At 44.4% G+C, this 22,433-nt stretch overlaps 2 protein-coding genes across 7 annotated transcripts; one reads left to right on the forward strand and one right to left on the reverse strand.

Moving 5' to 3' along the window:
- Positions 1-1,451: 1,451 nt before the first annotated feature.
- Positions 1,452-3,594, reverse strand: LOC140371633 (uncharacterized). The gene has a single exon (XM_072458807.1). The coding sequence runs from the start codon at positions 3,515-3,517 to the stop codon at positions 1,574-1,576; it is 1,944 nt and encodes a 647-aa protein (XP_072314908.1). The 5' UTR covers positions 3,518-3,594; the 3' UTR covers positions 1,452-1,573.
- Positions 3,595-3,648: 54 nt separating this feature from the next.
- tox4b (TOX high mobility group box family member 4 b) lies at positions 3,649-21,908 on the forward strand. Of its 6 annotated transcripts, none has more exons than XM_072458810.1 (10): positions 3,651-3,762; positions 7,869-7,937; positions 10,045-10,095; positions 11,915-12,196; positions 14,127-14,360; positions 15,563-15,871; positions 17,772-18,108; positions 19,303-19,646; positions 20,363-20,517; positions 21,557-21,903. In XM_072458810.1, the coding sequence occupies exons 1-10, from the start codon at positions 3,757-3,759 to the stop codon at positions 21,612-21,614; spliced, it is 1,845 nt and encodes a 614-aa protein (XP_072314911.1). In that variant the 5' UTR covers positions 3,651-3,756; the 3' UTR covers positions 21,615-21,903. The 6 variants fall into 6 exon arrangements, with proteins under 6 accessions (XP_072314914.1, XP_072314911.1, XP_072314912.1 ...); XM_072458808.1 differs by lacking the exon at positions 3,651-3,762 and adding an exon at positions 5,810-5,935 and having other exon boundaries at positions 21,557-21,906; XM_072458811.1 differs by lacking the exon at positions 10,045-10,095 and having other exon boundaries at positions 21,557-21,906.
- The last annotated feature ends 525 nt before the right edge of the window (positions 21,909-22,433 follow it).

A 22,433-nucleotide genomic window follows, 5' to 3' on the forward strand; every position in this document is an offset into this window, starting at 1 on the left:
ACGCCACAAATAAAGACAAACACTGAGGCTTTTCATGGCGAGATTGCCACAAAAAGTAGAATATTTACTGTTAGATTTGTAAAAATCGATTATAACTTACATAACAATTGTCAATGACCAGAATTCACAAACATAGATACAGTGCAACATAAAACAAGGAACGATGATAAAACAACCGATTTAAAATGAACTATTTAAATCTACTATTGAATAAAAATAGGCTTACTATGTACACACATTTTGCATTAAAATTGACAGTTAAAATGCAGCACTTGGTGAAAAAAGGTTTGGGCACCCTTTGGTCTTGATTGTTTAACCTTTTGCACCTGAGACATAGCTTTAGTTCCAGCTCACATTCTCATCAAAAAGCAAAATATCGTTATAATATTTAATAAGCTTCACGTTACTGTCTAGTTTAAAAGCATTAATGTACAGAGAACAGAACAGGCGACGACACACACCCCTGTGGTACGCCTGTATTAGGGACCATCTCCTCAGACAGAATCATTCATGTGAGGTCTGTGAGCCAGGAAGTGTCTGACCAAGAGATCAGTCCCCCGTTCAGCCAGCAGAGGGGGCAATTGTCTGAGCAGAATGTCACTTTGAACAGAACCGTGTCAAAGTTAGGAAACACTTGGTAGTTTCACTGAATTCTTCTAGTAATAACGTTTTGGTGGTAAAAGACAAAATAAACGGCTTTGATGTATTTATTTTTCATTAATCTTTGTTTTGTTTCCTTTTTATTTATGTCATTTTAATTGATTTAGTTTTAATACTATGTCATAGTTTATTGTCGGGTTTTTTCATCAACCCATTTGTCTTATTTATTTGATGTTAATGGTCAAGAATGCACATTTACATTCATACAAACTACAAAAAGCAACAATAACCACCTGAACAAACATCTATAAAGGAAACTCTACATTCTCAATTACAACACGAGTAAACGAGTCTCCTTGACATGACTTTTCGGATCTTCATCTTATATTATTCAGAAACTGGACGGGTGCGATAAACACGTTTCGATGTGCCTTTTTACAACTATATTTTCGGTTTTTTGGTCACTTCATAAAAACTTTGACCTAGAAACAATCTATAATCCGTCCAATCTGCACCTGAAGAGTTCTAATTATTTAATTAAATCAACTTTGGTTTTCTCTGGGACATTGTAACTTCAAATCAGCCCTAAAGTAGCACCTAAAACACAAACTTTACACTTTTATGTATGTGTTTATTTGACAGGGACAAGCACGTTTCATGAGCTCATGTCGCACTATAACATTTCATCCGGGGCTAATTCTCAATGTCCAGTCGTGACAAGATTATAACGAATCGTACGAGTTATTACATATTTAACTGTGGCGATTCATGTCCTCCGTACGGTTGTTTTGTATCAAATATGTCCACAAAATGCAGCCAGAAACATAAACCTGGCTCTGCTCACATAATTAAACACTTAAAATACATTTTTTTCGTACACTTGCATAAGTAAACTACACAATAAGATTAAAATTGCTACATTTAAATCCAAGACTTGTTCTAGTCGTCTGCCGTGTCTTTTCTTAACATCTTTTCAAACCTTTTCCTCACAACGATGTCGATCGAGAGAGGATTTTCTACTGAAACATTTGTGGCAGTTTGAACATTTGTGAGGCTTATCTTTGGCGTGAACCGACATGTGTAATTGTACGCCGTGCTTCTTGGCGAACCTCTTCCCGCACTCTGCGCAGCTGTAAGGCTTCACTCCCGAGTGCAAGGACATGTGGAAATTTAAATAGGACTTCAACTTAAACTTCTTCTCACAAACGGAGCATTTGTACGGCCGTTCCTCAGCGTGAGCCAACATGTGCGTCTGTAATCTGGACCCACTTGGAAAACTCTTCCCACAGTCGGTGCAGCGGTGCGACTTCAGGATGAACCGCTCCACGGTCCCTTCGATGCAAGTCTTCAGATGCTCCTTCAGACTCACGTCGTCCGGGAAACAGAGCCCACAGACTGTGCACATGTGATGTTTCGTCATTAGATGACTTCTGAGCGTGTTTCTTTCCAAATAGCATTTCTCACAAACGGAACATTTGTGTGGCCTGTCTCCCGTGTGTCTTAACATGTGTTGGCTTAATCCCGCTGCTCTTTTCAGCTTCTTCCCGCACTCTGGACACCCGTGTGGCTTCTCTCCAGCGTGACTCAACACGTGTCGTTTTAAATCCCATTTCGTCGTCAACTTCTTCCCGCACTCTGGACACCCGTGTGGCTTCTCTCCCGTGTGTATAGACATGTGGACGGTTAAAGCAGATTTTCTCGCTAACTTCTTCCCACACTCTGGACATTTGTACAGCTTCTCTCCGGAGTGAACAATCATGTGTTTCTTTAGAAGGTGCTTTTTATGAAACTTCTTCCCACACTCTGGACACCCGTGTGGCTTCTCTCCCGTCTGTATTAACATGTTTACGTTTGATTCTGATTTTCTTTTCAAGTTATTCCCACACTCTGGAAATGTATGTATATTCTCTCCAGTGTGTTTTAACATGTGTTGTTTTAACTCAGATTTTCTTGCTACCTTCTTGCCACACTCTGGACAGGCATGTTGCTTCTCTCCAGAGTGAACGATCATGTGTCTGGTTAGACCTTGCCTGCTTTGAAACTTCTTCCCACACTCTGGACAGTCGTGCGGCTTCTCTCCGGTGTGACTCAACTTGTGCTCCTGTAGATGTGACTTCTGCTGAAAGGTTTTCTCACACTCCGGACACTTGTGCGGCTTCTCCCCGGTGTGTTTGAGCATGTGTCGATTTAAATCCGATTTTGTTGCCGACTTCTTCCCGCACTCTTGACATGTGTGTGGTTTCTCTCCCGAGTGAACAAGCATGTGTCGTTTTAAACCCGATTTTGTCGTCGACTTCTTGCCACACTCTTGACATTTGTGTGGCTTCTCGCCCGAGTGAATAAGTATGTGTTGTTTTAAATCTGACTTTCTTGCTACCTTCTTCCCACACTCTGGACAGGCATGTTGCTTCTCTCCAGAGTGAACGCTCATGTGTCTGGTTAGACCTTGCCTGCTTTTCAACTTCTTCCCACACTCTGGACAGTCGTGTGGTGTCTCGTCTTTCACAGATGTATGAAGAGGAATCATGGCGTAGCTTCTCTTTGCCGGAGCCTGGTCTGGATGATAATCTCCTGAGTGGTCTGTGTCTTCAGAGCAGTCCGTGTGCTCCTCACTCTCTGAGTGGAACTGTGTGAGTGGATCTGCGCTGCAGCCTGCTTCTGCTCCACACTCACACCCATTAGGTTCCCCTGTGGCCTCCTCAGTGTGTCTCTGATGAAGCACAGAGGACTTGTCTTCATCCTCTTCACTTTTGACCGTGGCCATGTGAAAAGGAAACTCCTGTGGCTCCAGTTTGATGTCCGGCTCTGGCTCCTCTTTAAGGTATCCCGGCCCCACAGGTTCTTCCTCGGGCTCCCACAGCTCCGGCTCCTCTTTAACCTTCACTTGTGACATGTTTTTCTGCGCTCTCTCAAACATGAGGCTCCGCTTCGGGCTGTTTGGAACAAACTTAGCTTCATTAGCTTCGGACGTCCGCCATCTTTGTTTACATGCACTTTTATTTTGATAGCGAGCCGTACGTGATGACGCCACTTCCGCGTTACGCGTTTCAGGAAGCCGGTGCGACGGTCCGATGTTTTGGGGGAAATCATTTCTGGACGAAGTTCAGTTCAAAAAGTGGAATAAAAACACTAATTTAATCAGATTTGGCGGTGAACATGGAGGTAAGAATAGTTAGTGACAGCCTCGCCACAAATGAAGACAAACACTCAGGTTTTTACGTGTCAAAATACTCATTTAAAACAACGATCTCACATCAACAATGGCCTGTGACTGGCGGATTAACTACCTGACCTGTTTCCTTTTCAATATCTCCTTACTTTAATCATTAAAGTACAAGTTGCTTTTTATTTCATTATATGCGTAAAATATAGACATTATTCAAAGCAGTAAAAGGCATACTTCTGCTTTTTTTGACTAACGTTTTAAAGCTAAAAGCAGTTGTAGAACTTACTAACTGTAACTACTGACAAATGTGTTAATTTAATTTATTCCAGAACTGATTAATTCGGTAATCTAATCAAGCCAGAAGTGCGAGTTTCAAACATGATTAGAAGTGTAGTTTTATGAATCTACTAAATCATGCCTTAAATTGTAAATTTCTCCAGACGAGGCTTGCATTCATTTATTTATTTATTTTCCTTTTGTGGAGAAAGAAGGAAAGAAAGAGGAACGAAGAAGGAACAAGCATATTTTCAAAGTAAAATTCTAAAATATATTTTCCAGCTTTTTAAACACTTAAATTGGTTGAGAAACATAATATACTCCATATATTAATCCAAATAAATAGTGACATGTTGCCCTCACTTTGATCCTGTCACAATCATCAAGCGATGCAATGTATTGGTTAAGAAAATATAGACAGTAAACTATAATATATAAACAAATAAAGACTAACAATATAAAGTCTTTATGATTATAGATTTAGTTTTTATAGTAAAAATGTCAGGGTGGGAAAGAATTTTACTTTCTAGCTTCAACATTTAAATTTTTTTTATGTATAATTTTTGGTAAAGTACCAAATTTATTTTGTAGATGAAATGTAAAATATTTATTTATTTACTTATTTTCTGTGAGGATATGTCCAGTAAAACCTAAAATTCATGATTTGGCCTTCATCATAAATACTATCTATCATATTTTCCTACATGAACAAATACTATATCCAATGTTAATGTGTTTACAGCAGCGTTGAGCTCACTCACACGAGCCTTTTTCTCCAATGAAATCAATTAAAAAAAATATTTTATTTATTCATTTTCTACAGCTTGTTTCCGTTAGGAGTCGCGGGTGACTGGAGCCTATCACAGTGACTTTGGGCCTTAGGCGGGGCACACCCTGGACAGGGGCCAGCTTGTCTCAGGGTTAAAAAAAAAACATTCTATTAAATTATATTAGACTGCACTTTTGCTTTCATCCAATTTACAAGGCTTTTGTTCACAAACATGTAAAGGGTCTACAGTATTGTGTTAAATGTGGTGCGGCACTATGGGTCCTAGAATTAGTTTTTATATTATATGATTTTGACTTGAATGTTTTATACTTTTGAACGGGCCAAATGTATATATTTTAACAGATAGAACTATATTCCGGACATTTCCCCTTAGTTTTATTTTGAAGTCGTGCTCGTTTGCGTTTCCTCTCGGGGTTTGTGCTCACGCTTCACGCGCGTCATTTTCCCCGTGTGTGTCCGGTTCAACCGAGCGGCGTGAACCGACCGGAGCAGACGGACCAGAACCCGGCTTCCCCTCCCCTCCGAGCCGCCGCAGAGCCCGCGCGGGGACACCGCTTTAACCGCGCCGTCATTTTCCGCACGTTTTCAAACCGCGCCGCCGTCGCTCCGGATGACGCCGTTCCGCCGCGACAGGCGCCTCGGAGCTGCAGCCTTGCGTCAAAGCTAAAACCGCAGCGAGAATAGCCCGGTTGTCTGACCAGCGACGCCGCCAAACGCGTCACATGTCAACGAGATATTTTACGTTCTGCGGGACGGCGACGTTTCCCGTTTAGCGCGCGCCTCGTCACGCGCGGGGCCGAGCGCGCGGTGGAGATATATATTTTTTTTGTAATTTTTTTTTGTTTGTAATCATTTTGTTTGTTTGTTTTTTTGCCTTCACATGTGTTTTTTTCTGTCTCACATCTGCCCAAACAGCACGAAAACAAGCGACACGGGGCGGATTTTACGCTTGAGACCGTGATCCATTTTTTTGTTTTTTTGACTAATAATAATAATAAGCCATGGATTTGAATTTTTACTCCGATCTCACGGACGGAACGAGTCAAAACGACGCCGAGTTTCTGGACCCGCACGCGTTTAATGGATTTGACACGGACAGCAAGGTGACTTCTGAGCCGCGTGTGAAGGAATGGATGAATGTGACGATTCTAGAGCCGTTAAAGAGTCCGAAGTGTGGACTGGAGGCGACAGGAAGTAGAACACGACACATTTTCAACGATTAACTGACACAAAATACGCGTAGAGACGTCAGGGGATTTGTTTTTCTAAGGCAGCGTGGGGGAAAATACAAATGTCTGGCTTTGGAATTGTGTTTGAGCTTCGCAAGAAATATTATTTTGCGGTGAAGTGTGACTATTGTGAGTATTTTTCCAGAAAAAACTGGAAAATTTCACATTTTAGACTTTCGATTGTTTTGATAAAAAAAAAAACTTCACGATTTAACGATTATTCACGATCATTGTTGAAACAGTGAAATCTTAAATGTTCTGTTATTCTCGTGGTCCTCCACTTTGAGACCGACTTTAAAAAACAGACGTTAAATATGACAAAAACTACTACCATATTTTCCGGACTATAAGTTGCACATTTTTGTACTTATACTACGGTCCGACTTATATGTGATATTATGTTATTTTCACACTGACAACTGCAGTACTCCAGTGCAACTTATATATGTTTTTTTCTTCTCTATTATGCATTTTTTGGCTGGTGCGACTTCTAGTCCAGTGCGACTTATAGTCCAGAAAATACAGTAGCTACTTACGTTTAAGTCTATTTTTTTAAACTATAGATTGAGCTAAAAAGACCTCATTTTGCTTCTAAATTTGTCGCATTTATTATTCTGTTCAAATGCAGTCATTGCGTGCGGTGTGGGGCTGCAACAAGTGAATCGATTCATCGCAACGAATCGATTATCGAGATACTTTGTCCACTAACTTAGAGATCTAATCAACGTTCTCTGGACAATAAACGGACTCGAGAACGCGCCCGTGCTGAGAGAAGACGTTTTATGACTCGCACAAAGCGGGAATTGCATCAAAATGACAGCGAACACGTGTCGTTTTGGCATTTTCGATTAAAAAAAAAAACAATGTATTCTGTCATGACGACCTCGAGCTGCGTCATCTTCACTTCATCCGGCTCAAATTGAACACACATCCGATAATTACAGGCGTTTCGCATTCTAAACATATACCGTACTTTCTCCACTATAAGGCGCACGTAAAAGCCTTTAATGTTCTCAAACTGCGCTTTTTACATAGATGAAATCTGGTTGTGCTTTACTGACCTCGAAGCGATTTTGTGTGGTACACGTTTTCTCTCTCGCTTAATTTAAGGGCCTTATAGTGCGGGAAATACGGTAATCGTTTAATCAATGACTCGGTAAATGAGCCACTTTTTCATTTCCACGTAAAGGAAATGAATAAAGTGAGATTTTACAAACGAAACACGCTCAAGAGATTATTCCTCTTAAAAATTAAATATCGCTACTGCGTTTTCCAAACTCTCCCTGTGCATTATGGGTGATTAAAAAAACGGTGACAATACTCAACTTTCAGACTGAAGACGTCGACTCGATGCCCAATACAGATTTCAATAACCAACGATTCAAACGAGGCGATGATGCGCTCTAGTTTTTTTACATTCAATAATTTTGGCCTTTTCCCGTTTTATTTTTATTTGTATTAAATATATCATTCTAAAACTGTGAAAGAAAGATGTATTAGTATTGATACGTGCTCAAATGAGTCCGATCTCTTGTCAATACCAACGTTTGCATCCGATCGTCGACAACTTCATGGTGTAAAAGCGTTTATTGTCTTTGAACTCGAATCGTTTTTTACCTTTACTTCGATCCTGAGGCCGTCGCTCTAGTTACGAGTCGTACGATTTTTTTAAAAAGTCTTCCGAACGATGCATGTTCTGGTCGTCTTCCAAATGTTCGACGTAAACTCTGAACTGAATGTGAACTGTTTTTTTGCCAAACGACCCCCTTTTCACCCCTTGACCTTTTGATTTCTGCTTGTTTTCCAGTTTCCCGGCGGCAGTGACAACTACCTGACCATATCCGGGCCGGGACATCCGTTCTTGTCGTCTTCAGAGGTGCGGCGCCCTTCACACGTTAATGTCGTGCGCGGACGCTTTAACCTTTTAACCCCGTCTTGGCACTTTGTCGGCTGCTATATTTCTGCGCAGTTTTTTGTCAACAAGATTTAAGACGAGATCCAAACTGTCTCCTGTATGTGTCCATAACGCAGTGCCACGTGATGAAATCAAAGCTAAAGGCCGGAACGCCACAAGAGGTTTGAGTGTAAAGACCTCGGCGTTTAGAGTTGTCGGCTAACAAAGCTAACGCGGCTAGCATCGGCCGTTTCCTGTCCAGATCAAAGAGTACAAAGTGTTCTAAAGATGAGACGGGAAGTAGTGTCGCGTTTTCTGTAGCACAAACGCCGACACGCGTGAGGATCTACTCTTTGTTTTCCTCACTTTTTCATCTTTGACGCTAAAACTGGATGAATTCACGTTATTCCAGAAGCGCCGCCGTACGACGCGATCCTTCTCCTGGTTGTGTTGGTGAACATCGGGCCAACCTCCAGAGAAAATAAGACTAAAAAGACATTTTCAGGTCAACAAGAACACGGGATATTTTACACAAATCAATCGCTTTTATAGCATTAGCGGTTTTAGCGACGAGACTTTCCCCTCGTTAAGTAACATCTGTTTTTACCCAGGACGGATGTATTAAAATAATTTATTCAGGTTAAGATTTGTCTCTTTCGTGATCTTTACATCTAATTACAGAGCGCAGGAAGTGTGCTGTTAGCATGCTAGCTGTTAGCGTCACTGGGACTTTACTGGTCCCAGAGTGCGTAAAGCAAACAATTGTGGTAAATATTCAGGATGCTCAGAAGGCATTGTCCATTTGGCGTTTTCCCGTGTTTCTGTTCAATAATCCTAAATCTGGCAAATGATTTTAAAGTGAGTCCAGGCTTTACACGTTTAAATACACGTTTAAAAATGCGTTTAAAGACTCGTTCAAAGACTCGTTTCAACACTTTTCTGTCCGATTGACGTGATACTGTTGCTTAAATTGACAATAATAAAGTGTGTCTTCAGCATTATCGCTGGCGGTTTGTAGCAGTTCATTCTCCAGCTGCACCGTCCCCCTCTGGTTCACCTTCTCCTACCCTCTGTGTACCTTCTGTACCCTCCTCTGTACCCTCTGAACCCTCTGCACCCTCTGAACCCTGTGTACCCTCTGAACCCTGTGTACCCTCTGAACCCTCTGCACCCTCGGAGTCACCTTCTCCTAGCCTCTCTGCACCCGCCTGCGCCCTCTGCACCCAATGTACCCCCTCTGTACCCTCTGTACCCTCGCCGTGTAATCGGAGACGTGGCTGTATTTGGACCCGAGCCGCTTTGTCCGTGGTTTCTCTGCAGCGTTCACTCTAATGAATTCTGCTGTGTGTGTCCGTCCGTCCGTCCGTCTGTGTCTGTGTCTGTGTGTTTTTTCAGTCCATCAGAAATGTGAATCTTTTCATTTTTTGTAGTTCCTTTAGGATGTTTTTGGTTTGTTAAATTCTGTCATTAAAATGTTAAGCAAGATTCAGGTTTGGAGGCAAAATGAAGTAGAGCACGAACACATTTTCAACAATTAACTGACTCTTCATCTGAACGCAAATGGTTTTAAGTAACCCAAAAATAAGCAACAGTTTCGGGTTATTAATGTTTGTCTGTTTGGGTTTCATCACAACATCGGGAAATAAAAAAACGGAAAGCACCATTTTGATAAAGTCTATAATTAATCTTTATATAAAAAATGAAAAAAAATAATAATAATTGCGGGTTGATATTTCTTTAAGTTTTTGTCCAGAAAAACGTAAAACTCCCGATTTTACCTTCATTGAAAGCACAAAAAATCTGTCATAGCCTCTTAATGAATAAACGAATGCAGTAAAATCTTCTTCCTAATCTAATTCTAAATGTGTTTTGACCAGCTTTTATTTTGAAATCACACTATGTTCCTCTTCACTTTTGCCTCCAGTCAGGAATTTAGCACGTTTACGAGCTTTTAAAGGGTTTATAATTTACTGTGTAGATCCAGAATAGGCCGTGGCTGTGTTTGATAACGGGGCCACGCTGTTTGTTTGTTTGTCTTGAATTAACGTGAATTGTGCTTGTACTGACTTGACTCACATCTTGGTTTTAGTGCGCCACTAAAACCATAGACCTCTTCGGCCTCGCTGGACCCTCTGGTGGAGTATGAACCATTTCTACATCTTTTGTTTTTACCATTTTAAACTCTCAGACTAATCACACTAATCCCGGGGCCCGCTGAGCGCTACCGGGGGCCTCATTTATAAAGCGCGCGTACAAAAAAAAATGGTCAGACTTTCCCACGTCTTCCAGATTCGCGGTCCGTTTGAAGAACTTGCCGGGGCTTTTCCGAGGGAGAAGACAAAGACGAGAAATTGGCGAGTTTCGGGCACGTTTTTGGCGCAAAGCTTTATAAATGAGGCCCCCGCTCACCGTGAACGTGAAATTCAAGCTCTTTCCTCAAAGCCCGGTGTCCACGCTACGGTTGATTTCTTTGTCTTATAAGATTTAAGAATAGGTGGGAAAAAAAGTGTGATTTGAGCATAAACCCGCGTTCGAGACAAAATGAGGGGATTCACGATGCGTCCGTCGCGGGAAAGTGCGCTCGCGACTCGAGTGTTCTCACCGTGCTGGACGAAAGGCTCATTTATGCTCCAGATTCATCCATTTATGACTTAAAACTACTTTTTCTCTGCTTTTTTTTGACCAGTCAACCATTATTTGATTACTGAATTAGTTGACGGAACATAAAGATTAGTTGCGATTAATCGATTAGCTTGTTGGGGGGGGGGAATGACCACCAGAGAGCGCGCCGAGTCGGTTTGCGAATTGAACAAAACGGAAGAAAAAGTGCAGGTTTTTTTTTAGATCGTATTTGTCGGGAAAAGAGCCAAGAAAACGAGGCGCGAAGAGAGTTTGTTTGTTTTGCAGCTTCTTCTAGTCGCTTTTTAGAGCGTTAAAATGTTACGCTGCGCTCACTACTGCCCCCGGTGGTCGGCACACGTAGCTACGCATCCGTACGCCGCGAGCAGACGAATCTCATACGGACCAAACGACGCAAAAGACGGCCGGATGCGTCCGGAGCATGAATGAAAGTGTGGACACCCGGCTTTTTGGAGACGTATAATGCCTCGTACGATTGGTTTACGTAATGTTTTCCCTCGTCATGGTTAGAAACACAGAAAAGGTCTGAAGTGAACAGCCCTTATCAGTTCAGTTCAGTGGCAAATGCTCAATGAAAGCCTAGCGCGCTCAAATCCATATTTAAAGCACATTAAATTGCGATATATCATATTTCACATACATTTTAACAGGATTTCTTTGTCGAGCCACAAGTTGCACGAACACGACACGAAACACAGCGTTTTGCTCAATCGCAAAATCATTTACATCAAAAGTGCGATATATCGACACAGTAATTGCCCACAATATCGATACTGTATCGCCCAATTTAGTATCGCAGTGTATCGATGTTTCAGTGTTTGACGCCGGCCCCAGTGCACGCGAGGCTTTAGACGTGAAAACTGTTATATTTACAGTGTGTCATATGTCAGGTGTCTGCTCGTCTCCATGGAGATGTTAATGCCCTATTTTGCATTTATTCAATCAGATCAGTTTTTATTCATTAATTGACAAATAGCAGTCGTATTTTGATCATCGTTTTCTGGACTAAAAAACGCACAGGAAAATACTTGTTATAACAGACTGAGGCGTTATTAAATGAAAATGTCAAAAACAAACAACAATCTTAGATTTATTACAATAATGTCAACACTTGATTCATAAAATACTTTCAGTCATCACATTTCAACCTTTATTTTGTTAAAATGTATTGAAAGAATCTCGGCGTACTGTAGAAATAATACTATAATAATCGTTTGCTGAATCAATCCTGCTGTGAGCTGCGCGGCCTCTCCACAGATCTGACCTGTAGCATCTCCATGGAGACATGTCATCACACGCGTGCCTCTTCTCGTCCGCAGACCTTCCACACTCCGAGTTTGGGCGATGAGGAGTTCGAGATCCCGCCCATCTCCCTGGACCCGGACTCGGCGCTGTCCGTGTCCGACGTGGTCTCTCACTTCGGGGGGCTGAGCGACCCGGGGCCCTCCGATGGCGTGGTGGTCCCGGAGAACGCCGTGGTGGAGGGCGACGACCCGTCCTTCGCCTCCACCTACGGCTCGTCGCAGGGACTCGAGCACCTCAACCTGGCCGTGATGAACCAGGCGGCCGGGAGCACCCTGCTGGGGGGCTCGCTCGGCATGGTGAGGGGGGGAGAGCGGGGAGGGAGAGATGATGGATAGAGAGATGATGGAGGGAGAGATGATGGAGGGAGAGATGATGGAGGGAGAGATGATGGAGGGGGAGATGATGGAGGGGGAGATGATGGAGGGGGAGATGATGGAGGGGGAGATGATGGAGGGAGAGATGATGGAGGGGGAGATGATGGAGGGAGAGATGATGGAGGGAGAGATGATGGAGGGGGAGATGATGGAGGGGGAGATGATGGAGGGAGAGATGATGGAGGGGGAGATGATGGAGGGAGAGATGATGGAGGGAGAGATGATGGAGGGAGAGATGATGGAGGGAGAGATGATGGAGGGGGAGATGATGGAGGGAGAGATGATGGAGGGGGAGATGATGGAGGGGGAGATGATGGAGGGGGAGATGATGGAGGGAGAGATGATGGAGGGGGAGATGATGGAGGGGGAGATGATGGAGGGGGAGATGATGGAGGGAGAGATGATGGAGGGAGAGATGATGGAGGGAGAGATGATGGAGGGGGAGATGATGGAGGGAGAGATGATGGAGGGAGAGATGATGGAGGGGGAGATGATGGAGGGAGAGATGATGGAGGGGGAGATGATGGAGGGAGAGATGATGGAGGGAGAGATGATGGAGGGAGAGATGATGGAGGGGGAGATGATGGAGGGAGAGATGATGGAGGGAGAGATGATGGAGGGAGAGATGATGGAGGGGGAGATGATGGAGGGGGAGATGATGGAGGGAGAGATGATGGAGGGGGAGATGATGGAGGGAGAGATGATGGAGGGAGAGATGATGGAGGGGGAGATGATGGAGGGGGAGATGATGGAGGGAGAGATGATGGAGGGGGAGATGATGGAGGGAGAGATGATGGAGGGGGAGATGATGGAGGGGGAGATGATGGAGGGAGAGATGATGGAGGGAGAGATGATGGAGGGGGAGATGATGGAGGGGGAGATGATGGAGGGAGAGATGATGGAGGGAGAGATGATGGAGGGGGAGATGGGGGAGGGAGAGATGATGGAGGGAGAGATGATGGAGGGAGAGATGATGGAGGGAGAGATGATGGAGGGGGAGATGATGGAGGGGGAGATGATGGAGGGAGAGATGATGGAGGGGGAGATGATGGAGGGGGAGATGGGGGAGGGAGAGATGATGGAGGGGGAGATGATGGAGGGGGAGATGATGGAGGGGGAGATGATGGAGGGGGAGATGATGGAGGGAGAGATGATGGAGGGAGAGATGATGGAGGGAGAGATGATGGAGGGAGAGATGATGGAGGGAGAGATGATGGAGGGAGAGATGATGGAGGGAGAGATGATGGAGGGGGAGATGATGGAGGGGGAGATGATGGAGGGGGAGATGATGGAGGGAGAGATGATGGAGGGGGAGATGATGGAGGGGGAGATGGGGGAGGGAGAGATGATGGAGGGGGAGATGATGGAGGGAGAGATGATGGAGGGGGAGATGATGGAGGGGGAGATGATGGAGGGAGAGATGATGGAGGGAGAGATGATGGAGGGAGAGATGATGGAGGGGGAGATGATGGAGGGAGAGATGATGGAGGGAGAGATGATGGAGGGGGAGATGATGGAGGGGGAGATGATGGAGGGGGAGATGATGGAGGGAGAGATGATGGAGGGAGAGATGATGGAGGGGGAGATGGGGGAGGGGGAGATGGGGGAGGGAGAGATGATGGAGGGGGAGATGATGGAGGGAGAGATGATGGAGGGGGAGATGGGGGAGGGACATTTTGCTTCTGTTTCAATATTAACCATGAACCAAAGTCCAGACCTTCACTATATATTTGTGCCACTTTTATGATATTATGATTCTGTCGTAAGATGAAGAGTATATAATAATATATATATATATATATAATATATATATATGTATATACACATTAATATTCCCTCTGGTGGTCCTCAGGACCTGGGTCACTCCATGAGCTCTCAGTTCGGCAGCTCGTCTCCGGTCACCATCGACGTGGGTCTGCTCGGCTCCAGTCAGCTGACCACCATCGACCAGTCAGAGCTGAGCGCGCACCTGGGCCTTGGGCTCGGGGGCGGGCCCATGTTGCCGCGGGCGACGGAGGACCACTCGCTCTCCGCCGCGGCGTCGCCCACGAGCTCGCTGCACGACGACGACATGGACGACTTCAGGGTGAGAGTGAAGGTCGTCATGGCGACCGCGGTGACCCGTCAAAGAGCGTACATCATCATGAATGTAGTGACATGACAGTACTTTTACTTTGTCTTACTTTTGTTTGATTATTTTATGCATTTATCGTTAAGAATAATGTAGGTTATTAAAAGAATGATGTGTTCTAACTGGATCTACACATTTAATGAATTATCCTTATTTTAGAATAAGTTTATCTCGCAGAAAACCCAAGTGTTTAAACATAACCATAGCAACGTGTAGAAAATATGGGCCCAAACTGTCCACATTGCAGCTCATGTTTGTTTGAACAATAATGCACGTTTTGAACAGCGCCTCCTGGTGGTTGTATTTCCGAGAGGCCGGTTCACGACGTTTGTGCAAGAATTAAATTAAGCTTCAAGAAAACGTAAATACTTCAAATTAGCTTTTTTATTTTTAAATAATGCAGTTTTTTTTACGTCTTTATTACTCCAAAAGTTGATGGGGAAAAAATCACATGTTTGTTTGAATTCTTTGATTCTGTTGTTGTTGTTTTATGGCGGTTGGCATCCGAGTGTTGCATTACCGCCAGACTTTATTCCTCAGACGTTTCGTAGTCCTCAGACTCTGTCGTAGTCCGTAAAAGTACTCCTTCCATTGCTTTGGTGTTTATGTCTGAAGGGGACGCCTCCTGCTCGTTTCCATGGAAATGTTCTTTTGGCCGTAATATTCCACAGTATGACATTCAATTTGTCTATGATGATTATTCAGGGCAAAATATCATTGTTAAAATCAGAAAATAACAATTGTGACCATTTTAAAAGCTAAATTAAGTATTTGTTCAATAAACGGCACAAAAATATATATTTAAATGTAAAGAACTTTATTTATCCGGCTGTTTTAGTCACATTTAACTTTATTTTGTCTTTCAGAGAGGTAATTTGAGTAAAGTCGGTCACAAACTGGAGGAGAACGTCACGTCAGAATGTCACGAGAACGACAGAAAATTTAAGATTTCTGTCACAACAATCGTTAAATCGTGATGTTTATCCCACAATAATTGTAACACAAACATTCGATATTGTGACGTCCTTGATCTCCACTGAGAGCGTTCCAAAGCGTGGTTTTAACTGCGTTTCCGTGGCGACCCGTGACCTCCAGAGTCGCCAAAACGACGTCCGTCCGGTGACAAACCCTCTGACTCCGCCCCCCTCTCTCCTCAGAGCGTGCTGGTGGAGTCGCCGGTCTCCCTCGCCGTTTCCCCGGGCGTCATCTCACTCGACCCGTCCCTGTCCGACGCCGGATACGCCGCCGCCGCCGTTTCCGCGGCGCCGGGGCGGAAGGGAGGCCCCGGCAAGAAGGGCAAGAAGAAGAAGGATCCCAACGAGCCGCAGAAGCCCGTGTCGGCCTACGCGCTGTTCTTCAGGGACACGCAGGCCGCCATCAAGGGCCAGAACCCCAACGCCACCTTCGGGGAGGTGTCCAAGATCGTGGCGTCCATGTGGGACAGTCTGGGGGAGGAGCAGAAGCAGGTTTGTTCATCCACAAAGACCACGGTCACGCGACAAACGGACACAAAGACGGCGTTTGTACTCGTGGCTAAACTTTGCTCGTCTGGAGAAGAAAACGGTTTCATGATTTTGATGATTTGAGCCTTAAAAGACGCTCGTTATGTCAAGTTTAGAGTTTTGGAGCTCGTCACAGTCGCAGCTGGAACTGTTCCTCTGAGTTCCACTGAGCCTCACAAACACACTCGCTTTGCACTTTCCCACATTTGTGTTTGTCTTTGATTTTGATTTTTAGTTTCAGCACCAGGTGACAGGGAGTCTACAATATATACTTTTATTTTTTTGTAAAAGAGAGAAGGAAAAGTGAATATAAAGGGATAAAGGATGTGAGAGGAGAAATAATAAGGCCAAATCAAATAAATAGTGTGTTTCAGGTATTTTTTTATTTTTTTTATTTTATTTTAAAATCCTGGCACAGGTTTTGCAGACAGTTTTCATTTATCAGAAGTGAGCGCTTGCAGTAACCTTATTGGTGCAGATATTGGATAGAATAGTTCTCTACATCTAAACTAGTCCAACCACAGGAAAAGAGCCATGAGCAGACGACAGCAGAGTGTAACGTGATGTGAGCACTATTCGACCGTTACGCAAAATATCTCCACCGCTGTTGCCCCTGTCGCCACGGCAGCCGGTCTGCACCCCGATCAAATGTGAGCATCTGCGCAAACATAGATCATCTATGCGCCCGTAGGTAAAACGAAACCTATCAAAAGTGCAGATTTTCGTATCTTACAATCGCCACGGATTATTTTCTTCCCGCAGCATTTAGATTCTCTATCACAATTTGACATTCTCGAACTTACGGCCAGTAAATATGCAATAAAATGTTTAAGGTCGGGTTCGTTTTATTTTGAAATTCAGGTCAGTCGGGTTACCGGAAACACACTTTTTTTTTTTTTTGGCCTAAAAGAATAGACATCAGGCAGAGCAAAATAATATTTCTGTTTGCCTTAACCCGACCGAGCCGTCAAAATTATAGCCGACTGAAAAAAATATATCAGCATTTTGTCAAAATTATGCCAAATTCTTTTATTTTTCTTATATTTTGCCGACTCACCGACCATTTTTTTCAAAAAAGTGCTTTGTTGAATAATTTTGTATCACTGGAACTCGCTAAAAATATTACGAAGCCGAAAAAGAAATGAAACTTAACACGAGCGGAAAACGTTCAAGTCATTGTTTGTTGAAGCCTGACCCCTGGAGGTCACTGCGTGTCACTGGCAGAATAGAAAAAACGGGATTTGACAGTTGCTGAAATATGCAGAATTTGTCATAATAATGACCAAGACGTCGACGATTCTACGACATGAAAATTGCCAAAAAATAAAATCATTTGTCCTGTACAAAAATAGTTTATTGGGTGGACTTATTAATTTTTTTGTTTTGTACATTTACGGTAGCATCTCTTTTGATAAATTATAATATTAACTTAATTTAATAGTTTTCACTTAATTCTTAATTAAATTCTATATACAAATTTGGAATTTTTTTATGCTTTAAAGTAAAAAAAAATAAAAAAAAATTACCTTCCTTCCTACCCACTTGAAAAAAATTGGTAGGGTTACACCAAATATACATTTAATTTTGGATCTTTTTTGTGCCTTCAAAGTTAAAAAAAACAAAAAACTTACCTACCCACTTGAAAAATGGTCGGTCTGGTTACAGCAAACAGACAATTTATTTGGGGCAGCCTGAGTGTGATGTTTTTTGGTGCTGTTCTGAGTAGTCGTTGGTTACAGTTCTACTCGAGCACGTTTAAAGGCCAATAACGATACAAGTCATGCAGAATGTGTCCTTTAATATGCATAACATGTTCACATAAATAAATATGATGTATATTTCCCCTGGTCCGTGTCCTTCACAGGTTTACAAAAGGAAGAATGAAATCGCCAAGAAGGAGTATCTTAAAGCCTTGTCCGAGTACAGGTCCAATCTGCTGAGCACGACGCCCATCGAGGTCATGGACACGTCTCCGTCCCCTCCGCCTCCGCCTCCGCCTCCGCCTCCCGTCGCCGCGGCCGCACGCACCACCCGCTCCCAACAGTACAACCCCGAGGAGAACACCATCACCAACATCTGCGCCTCCAACATCATCGTGGACCTGCCGCAGGTCACGACGCGCTCGCGGACCGGCGCCATCAAACCCACGCCGCTGCCGCCCGACTCGCCGCCATCCTCGCCGCCGTCGCCCCCGCCCACAGGTCAGGACGGCCCCGCCCCTAATAACTGCAGTGTACCTGTATACTGAATACTTTGTTAATAATCAGTGTTTTCTACTTTTCTCACTTAAAATGGGCAGTTTGACCTGATGAAGTACTGCCTTTTCATTACATGCGTTTAGTTACTTCCATGTACAGCACTTAACGTCTGATTTATAACTCACTCGAACCGACGAATCTTTAACATTTGTGACTGATAGTGGGAGGAGTCAAGTATTGTTACACAGTACAATGTAGTTCTGAAGTAACAGTAATAGTGCCTAAAAACTTGCCTGACCAGCCGTTCCCAGCATGTTTTGTTAGACTAATCAAAACTGTGTGTGGTTCTGGGGCTCGACCGCTGGATTTCAATTTCGAGGGCGGAGTTTAGAGAGTAGAGACAGAACCAATCACATAAACCCAGAAGCGACGCAAAAAACGCGCCACGCTTAACCGGATATTACGTAGCCCATGTCAACAAGGCGTGTTCCGCGTCGATGGATTAAACTCTTTCCAAATCCAGTTGAAAGAGTGGCAAAAACCTCCTTTTTCAATAGAAATGCCTTAAGCGTTTTTTTGCTCTGTTTTTAAGGATTTGATACTTTCCTGATTGTTAAAAACAGAAAGGAGAACAGATGTAAACACTCGCTCTCGAGCCGGGTCGGCCATCTTGAATGTTTTGGAACACGGGTGAAAAGCTACTTCCGTATCTCAGTGTGACTCGTTTAAACCTCCGCCTGGAAGAGATTATGGTCCGACTCGGGTTCCAGACCCTTCTGCGTTTGAACAGAATGTGGGCGGGGCTGGCGGGTCAGGCAACCTAAAAACTACAATTCCATCAAAAGTAAATGCATGTTAAATGGGCTGTACCCCTGCACCCGAGTGTTTTTTTTTAACATAATATGGTAAAAATATGTTTGGCCACGCTGCTTCTAATTAAACAGTATTTTATTCCTCACAAAACAGGAAGTGCTCTGCTAGCATGCTAATATTTGTTAGCTTCGGCGTGACTCACTTGTTGCCTCTGAAAGTTGTGAGAAGTGTTTATAAATGTATCACTTTGAATGTTTAGGACGCTTTAGGCAAGTGAAGAGTAAATGTGGAATTTAAAATGATCTTGTTCTGTTGTAAAAGTATAAAAGTACTTTTGGGTCTTCAGAGATGTAATCGAGTACTTGTACTTATACTTCTGTCCAGTCACCAAAATCATCATCAAATCCACGCCGCTGCCCTCCGGTGGCGTGTCGGTCACCGCCACGCCGGCCCCGTCGACGCGCCAGCCGCCGCCGCTCAGTGCCCCGCCCCCTCCGCGGCTGCAGCAGATGGTCCACGCGCAGACTCCGCCCCCCCTGCAGGCCAAGCCGCGCGGCGCGGGGGCCACGACCGCCAAAGCCCCGCCGCCGCTGCAGATCAAAGTGGTGCCGCCGCAGCAGCAGCAGGCGATCGTCGTGGTGAAGAGGGAGGAGCCGATGATGCTGGAGGTGGGAGCGAGCGGCGCCGTGGTAACCAAGGCGGAGGACGGAGCCGAGGCGGAAGAAGGGGTAAGAGGAAGGGCATCCGAGTTAGACAGTTTCCACTGGTTCAATAAAGCCGAGGAGGAGCTTAACCGCACAACCAGACGATTGGATAAGAGAGAAGTTGGACACGCCCTTTTCAACAATTTTCAGTTTTCAGAATCAGAAATTTTTTTATCGCCATCGTCAGTGATTAAAAAAAATCACAAACGGATCGGCCTCACGATTTAAAAAGTATAAATCACTACAACTATTTAGATTTTATTCACAAAGAAAAGCTCTGTTACGTTTGGACCAGTGGAAACGACCGACTTTAAAGGTGCAATACGGAACTTCTCTGCGGGAGCGTCCGCCGTGCTGAGATGTTCCACAACATTAAACCTGTCCTAGTTCATATTATATTATTATTCATTTAATGTTTTATGTCGCATCAAAGATCAAAATCATTTCCAAGTTTCTCGACACTGACGATAAAACCTGATTCTGACGTCTCCATGGAGACGGATACGTTTAATGCTGTGGAACATTCCGTCTGCATTTGACTGTCCATTTCTCTTTGAATCTCATGTATTACTGAACATGTTTGTGTCTAATCCACGCGAGCGGCTTTATAAACCCTGAGGAGCCGCTGAAGAGTTAACAACGTAACCCAAGTCTATGAAATCGCAGCGCTCTGAACGGCCGCGCGGCCTCGACCCGTGAGAACTGAACTGTCTTGTGTGTCTGAACTGTGCGTTTCTCAGATGGAGGTGGAGGTAAACGTGGCGCCCGGCCCCGCGGCGCCCTCTGCAGTCGGCCCCAGCATCTGCGCGCGAGCCGGCTGCACCAACCGAGCCGTGGAGAGCAAAGACTGGGACCGGGAATACTGCAGCAACGAGTGTGTGGCCACGCACTGCAGGTATGTTGGCCTCGGGGGGGGGGGCGCTATGGCGACGGGGGGGGTTTGTGACGGGCAGCAGCGCCGGCCAGGACAAAACACCACGCGCTCTTGACGGATGAGTCGATTTGTATTCAAGTTAAGATGGAGGATAGAACTGCATCTGCTCGAGTCGAATCTAACCGAAGCGCTCGTGGTTAGCGTTAGCTTAAAGGCGCTGCACCCGATTTTGACCGTTTCGAGACGTGAAAAACAGAAGTCATTCTTGTTAAACTCCTCACAGCCTTACAAGCATCGCTCACTTTCCCAACGCCTTCTGAACGTCTTAGATATTCAGTTCAGAAGCATCTTTCCAGAACGAGTTTTGACTTCTTGTTTGTTCTGAGAAGCCCCGCCCCTTAGTAGTAATAAGCCCCGCCCCGCCTTACATTTCATCGTAACAAACAGCAGATTTGTCATTGCCACGTTTTTATGTTCAAAAAGTGGCTACGTGACATGTTAAAACTTCACGTGTCATTTTGAGGTTTTTCTAATAATCACAACGAAGCACAGGGATGTGGGCGGGGCTAGGGGGTAGGTGAAGACGGTCATTTTCTTATCACTCGAGTCTCAGTTGCAGGACGAAACGGAATGACAAATATTGCGCTTTTTTTTTCCAGAAATAATATTCATCCGAAACTGCTTCAGAACAAAAACGTTGTTCTGAGAAGCCCCGCCCCTTAGTTGTGATAAGCCCCGCCTTACATTTCATCTTCATAAACGGCAGATTTGTCATTACTGCATTTTTATGTTCAACTAGTGGCTACGTGACATGTTAAAACTCCACGTGTCAATCGAGGTTTTTCCAATAATAATAATAGTGTAATAATGGGCGGGTCTAGGGGGCAGGTGAAGACGGTCATTTTCTCAGTTGCAGGACAAAAACGGAATGAACTCAAAACCGCAGCAATCAATCAAAACACAATTTTTTGAGTGAATAAATGATCAAACACAACATCGTTAAAGGTGATGTTTTTTTTGCATAACGCGTCCCCTTTAATGTCCGCTTGTTTTTCCGCAGAGACGTGTTCATGGCGTGGTGTGCGATCCGCGGACAGAACTCCACCACAGTCGCATAGGAAAACGCCCACGACGCGACGGATTCGAACACTGGACGAGCGCGAGACTCTTGAAGAAAAAAAAAAAGTTGCGCGGACGAGTTTTTCGCCCCCGCGGATTTAAGAAGCGCCTGTCGCATTTCGCCGACAGGAAGTGGGCCGCAAAACGACAAACCGGGGGATAAAAGAAGATTTTGGTGCTGAAAACAGAAAAAAGACTTGTAAGACTTTGTAAATGGAAAATATGGATTTGAATGAGTGTTTTATATTTAATGATGATTTTTAAATTTTGAGCGGGGGGAAAGCAGAATTATGATTGACACTTCTGCACCTCGATCCAGAACGTTGATTTCGACGCTTTTCTTCTGTGAATGTTTTTTTTTCCTGTGTATTCTGTTGTGCATTTCTCACCAGACGCTTCCATATTGAGAAGCAGAGTTTACGTTCAGTTTTAGAACACGGGAGGGGGGAAACAACGTAAGCGGGACGAAGCGCAAGCCATTTTCCAGACACTCAAAACGTCCCTTTAGCGCACTTTCGACGGACGTGCTTTGCGTTAAATAATGTGACGAACTGAACTTAAAAACCCCCCGAAACGGTTGACGAGCGGCCCTTGCTTTCCAAACGCGTTGCCAGAAACTTTTCGCAACCTCCGGAAGCTAGCTTTGTCGTCGCGGCGAAGCTAACGAGAGCTAGCGCGCTAACGGAGGCTAGTAAGGCAAGACACTACAAGCTAAACTCGTCTTTTTCCTCGTTCACGTCGAAAACGGTCCAATCTACTCCCAAAGAAGTCCATGTGACGGTTTAAACTACACACGTGACTAAAAACGCACTGAACAC

Source organism: Eucyclogobius newberryi, unplaced genomic scaffold (genome assembly GCF_026437365.1).
Source record: "Eucyclogobius newberryi isolate DKJ021-1_F unplaced genomic scaffold, fEucNew1.0.hap1 SCAF_22, whole genome shotgun sequence".
NCBI lineage: Eukaryota > Metazoa > Chordata > Actinopteri > Gobiiformes > Gobiidae > Eucyclogobius > Eucyclogobius newberryi.

Coding starts and splice junctions, on each gene's coding strand:
- LOC140371633 (XM_072458807.1), bottom strand. CDS start 3,517: ATGTTTGAGAGAGCGCAGAAAAACATGTCACAAGTGAAGGTTAAAGAG.
- tox4b (XM_072458808.1), top strand. CDS start 5,834: ATGGATTTGAATTTTTACTCCGATCTCACGGACGGAACGAGTCAAAAC. Junction 7,938..10,044: donor CGTTCTTGTCGTCTTCAGAG/GTGCGGCGCCCT, acceptor TCTTGGTTTTAG/TGCGCCACTAAAACCATAGA. Junction 15,872..17,771: donor TGGGGGAGGAGCAGAAGCAG/GTTTGTTCATCC, acceptor TGTCCTTCACAG/GTTTACAAAAGGAAGAATGA.